General features: G+C 37.0%; 1 protein-coding gene across 1 annotated transcript; it reads left to right on the top strand.

Moving 5' to 3' along the window:
• Positions 1–3,020: 3,020 nt before the first annotated feature.
• Positions 3,021–4,562, top strand: LOC128864750 (E3 SUMO-protein ligase ZBED1-like). The gene is made up of 4 exons (XM_054104505.1): positions 3,021–3,065; positions 3,126–3,187; positions 3,257–4,482; positions 4,530–4,562. The coding sequence occupies exons 2-4, from the start codon at positions 3,157–3,159 to the stop codon at positions 4,560–4,562; spliced, it is 1,290 nt and encodes a 429-aa protein (XP_053960480.1). The 5' UTR covers positions 3,021–3,065; positions 3,126–3,156.
• Positions 4,563–4,857: the final 295 nt, after the last annotated feature.

Raw genomic sequence — 4,857 nt, 5'->3', positions numbered from 1 at the left:
TAAAATCACGGGGTGTCAATTAACGGTCTGATATTGACCGCACTCTGTATTCTCACTGACCGAGAACTCGATAACACGAATAAGTGTTGAAAAATCTAAGTTAAGCTTGAGACCCATGCCGATAGAATACATCGTGGTGCCTTCCATGAATGAACGAACAAAAGGAAGGAGAGTTACTTACTAGTGAAGAATAAAACTAGGCGAAAGCAATAGAACCAACCAAACACTAGAAATTATACGCACACACTCACACACATTTTCTTGCCACAGCATCGTCCGCATAAAAACGCAAAAAACAACATTTGGAGGCTTTACATTTATTTGGACTTGCACTCGACACTTTGTTTTTATTAGTTGGTTTAGTTTAAAGCTCACAATACAACAAGCCATTCACCGTATTTTCACAAATCTAGAATTTCTCCTCCTTGTTTGTTTTGTATTGGATTGAGGTCTGGCGTCAGACTTGTCAAAATCGCGAAAAATAAAGTAACTGTTCTGGGAAGGCGCCACAATTAGTACTCAATTCGCCTTGCTTAAGATCTATGTTTCTGTTGGACTAGTGGAATTAGCAGAGGTTGCGCACCAGAAAACACTCTCCCTTCGAGGCTGGGACTGATTAGCACATGAGTTCCCTACGAGTTCTGATGTCTTCTGAATTTTTGTTTGTTGTGGCCTTCAATAGCCACGAAGTTCGCATGGCGCACGGTTTATTTTCTTTTAAGCTAAATAAATACTTAAAGGCATACCATCGGCAATAATTTATTTATAGAGGATGGTATCGTTTTCTTAAAGCCAACCTGAAAGATCAAAAAAACTGCAAAACGAATTCGATAAGAATCGAAGTAGTTCATTAGGTTCGTATTTTTTTACTTGGCTTTAAAAAATGAGGCCAAAAAAACATTAATCCTAACTAGAGAATTTCTCGGATAACTTCTACCAGAAGCAATTGGCTGGAACTTGATCCTGGGAGCAGTTTAGCTAAATATTATCTCGATGACTTGCAAGCGTGGAGAGGATAATTTATGAGCTTTAGACGGCTTTTGTAGAGAGAAGTTCATAAAGCGAGTGCCATCGAAAATCCTTAAATGCAAAATGTAAAAACTGCTTTGGGAGGGATTCTGTGTTAACTTATCTATAAGAATTTGGCAATGCGGGTTTCAGACTATCGAATCATACTACAGTAAAGTCTTACTAAAATTCTTAAAATCGCTTAGGGATTATGTCAAAAAAAGAGACCCCGCATACCTTGTGGCAGCTTTGACATTTAATATGTTAAATTAAATTTTAACTAGTTTTCAAGTTAAGTTCATTATTTAACAAAAGCCACATCAATCAAAATTCCCAACTTTGCGCGAAGTTTAGAAAATTTCATGAAATTTCCATCAAAATGTGAAACTTTTTAATTATAATTTTTAGAAAACTTTTGAGTAGGCAGGTTTGTAGTCTAATACAAATCTAGTCTAATAAAAAGAAAATTTGAAGCATCTCAAATATCGCATTAATTTAGGGAAGGTGTGTGCTAAAGGTGTTAAGCTTTGCCTTCATAAAAACGGGTTTTTGTATCGAAGAAAAAGAACAAACCATGAACAGAAAATTAAAAAAAGTGCGTGTAATGTAGTACACATAACAGAAGTGGAAGTTTCAAAACAGACAAAGAACGAGGGAGAAACTCGAGAGAGAATGAGAGAGAGAGAGAGAGAGAGTGAGAGAAAGAATATATATCTAAATAAACTCACCACATTTGCAGAGAATACAAATAGACAAAATTTACAAAAAACGGAGAGGGGTCGACCGGTGTAGGTAAACGCCGGACACAAACCCACAAACCGTGGCAACAACGCGCACTACTCCGAGCGTTTATCACCCGCACAAACGTAGCGATTCCAGGACCGCAGCACGTTATAGTACGCACAAGCACTAGCCAGGAAACGGAAATAAACGCCAAAAAGTAGGAGCCAAAAAAAACCCCAAAAAATTGCGACCAAAAAATGCACCCAAGTAGGCACCAAGGAAATATAACTCCAAATAGTAGGCACCAAAAATATATTTCCTACAGGTTTGCACCAACAAACAAGCGCCAATAAGTAGGGAATGTTATTTCCCACCAGAAATTAGCAACGACAAGGAAAAACTCAAGAAAAATAGCCTAAAGTGTATCTAAGATATATATAAGGTATAGCTCTCTCTCCTTTTCCTCTACGTTATATCTTTTTTCTCTCTCGCGGAACGAAAAGGCGCAAAACGTTGCATAACCTTGAGATTTTGCTCTCCATTCGCGCTTATCCATCGACGTCTAAGCAGTTTCTCCTCAAAAATCAACGCGATTTTTAAAGCACTTCAAACCTCTTATTTTTTATACTAAAATTTAATAACCTGTTTTTTATGAGAATTTGTTGAATTTTTCTGAATTTATGCAAGGTTTGGAGCTTTGATTCGTATGATTTGTGTGGAAAATTAGTCAAAATGAAACTAAGAAAACTAAATGTCAAAACCTAAAATCACAAAAGGTGCATGGCTTTTTTTCGAGGGTATACATATGAATCTATATTAGACCGAGTCGGTCGCCACAGTCAACTCCTGTGAATTTTTTTATCTTTCTAACAGCAACAAGGAAAAACAATTGCACATTTAGGGGTTATTTTCTCCGCATTGCATTGTTAATTTTCGATGCGTTGTAACTTTTTTGTTTATGAATTCAGCAAAACAACTTGAAGGGAAATTTTTAATGAATTTTCAAGTACTCGAGTTTGATGAATCAAAAATGACAACAAATTTGGATATAATAGCAATATTAAGATAGCAAGGATCCGCATCTTTTTTCTTTTTCTAATGAAAATGCATAAGCGGTAAGCGAAACGAAATCAATCTTCGTTTAGTACAGTTACTAACAGTCCCTTCTACTCCTTGGAGTAGAGCTGTAAAACTATCGATGGCACTATCGATATATCGAATTTTTATATTTTTGCGTCGCTATCGATGGTTATTGTTCACTATCGATAGTGGCATTACCATACACTGCACATCACTTGTTTTGGCGCAACTTTGCAGGTCGGCAGCAAATTTTGGTAAGAAATACATTTATATGTAAAAGGTAATTAAATATTAAAATAAGTGTTTATTTGTAGGTAAATTTTCGTTGGTGTTGGTGGCGGAAGGATGGACAAATTTCTCTTGAAAAACTCACAGGGTAAGTTCCATTTACTGCTCAGCAACGCAAGTAACTAATTTATGTTATGTATGCATGTGCTTTGTTAAGATGGACAAGACAGCAGCATTGAGGCAATTGAGGAGGACAACCAGCTAGCAAAAAGGCAGCGAGTCGGAAGATCATCGGTGTGGGGCCATTTCGAAAAAATAAACAACGGTATGTCGGCAAAGTGTCGCTCTTGCGGCAAAATGTATAAGACGAGCGGAAATACCTCAAATTTATTTGACCACCTGAAGCGTGCGCATCCCGGTCAGCGTGTTAACGATTTGTCAATCACATCTGGTAAAATAGATACATATTTAAACACAACATATGAATCTACGTCAAAGCGCAAACAAGAGCTTGATTTAGGACTCATAAAATTTGTAGCTCAAGGCATGCAACCTTTTTCAATAGTTGAGGATCCTGAGTTTCGCGACTTTATCAAACTATTCGACCCACGCTACAAACTACCGTCGCGGACTACCCTCTCTAATGTCATGATGACAAATTTATTTGATGAGCAGAAACCTAAATTAAAAAATTTGCTCAGCAAAATAAATCACTGTGCCATCACAACTGATATGTGGACGTCCCTGGCAAATGAATCTTATATGACAGTCACATGCTCGTTTATTACAGATAGTTACTGTCTTCGCTCTGCTGTTTTATCAACAAATAAGCTAATTGATGAAACAAATCATACTGCTAAGAATATAGCAGATACCCTGCAGGCTGTTTGCAACGAATGGGGAATTTTTGATAAAATAACTGCAATTGTGACCGATAATGCAAGCTCAATGATCAAAGCGTGTGAGCTGCTTAAAAAAAGGAATTTACCCTGCTATGCACACTCACTTAATTTGGTGGTGCAAGATTGCCTTAAGCTGGATTGCACAAAAGAATTACTTAAAAAATGCAAGTCCATTGTCGCGTTTTTTAAAAGTAGCACGATTGCTTACAAGAAATTTAAAGATTCTCAATTGACGGAAACTAAATATAGTCTAATACAGGAAGTTGCCACCAGATGGAACAGTGCATTCCTAATGATTGAAAGAGTCTTAAAAACACATGAAGCAATCAATATAACACTTCTAAGTTTGTCGAAAGCGCCACAGCCTCTCACAGCTGACGAAATCAACATAATAAAAGACTTGTCACAAATACTTTCTCCCTTTGACATTGCTTCCAAAGAAGTGTCATCGAATTCTAAAGTCACAGTATCACTAGTTATTCCAGTTACTTGTGGCCTCTTAAACAACTTGGAAAATAGCACAAAAAATCTTCTTACCGAAGTTGGCCTTAAAGTAAACGAATTTTTAATTGATTGCGTAATCAAAAGGTTGTACAAGTACGAAGATCGCACAGTAACTAGCATTTCTACATTGCTTGATCCAAGGTTTCCGTTCGCAATGCAATGCCAAAAATGCTGAAAAACTTTTAATTGAAGAACTTATTCATCTGAGCAAGTCTTCAGCTCCCACCTCAGAGCCACCAACACCAATTGATCAACCAAAACCAACACGACATCCTCTTTATGAATTTGTAAAAATCAACATAGAAAATTTGCCTAGGACCAAGCGCTCCGATGCAATAATTGATTTACAACAATATATTGGGAAACATCACTCCTTGGGCGATGTTGATCCCCTCAAATATTGGCAGGTATG

Source organism: Anastrepha ludens, chromosome 5 (genome assembly GCF_028408465.1).
Source record: "Anastrepha ludens isolate Willacy chromosome 5, idAnaLude1.1, whole genome shotgun sequence".
NCBI lineage: Eukaryota > Metazoa > Arthropoda > Insecta > Diptera > Tephritidae > Anastrepha > Anastrepha ludens.
Note: the sequence above shows the minus strand (reverse complement) of the source record. Positions and strands in the feature narration are given on the sequence as shown.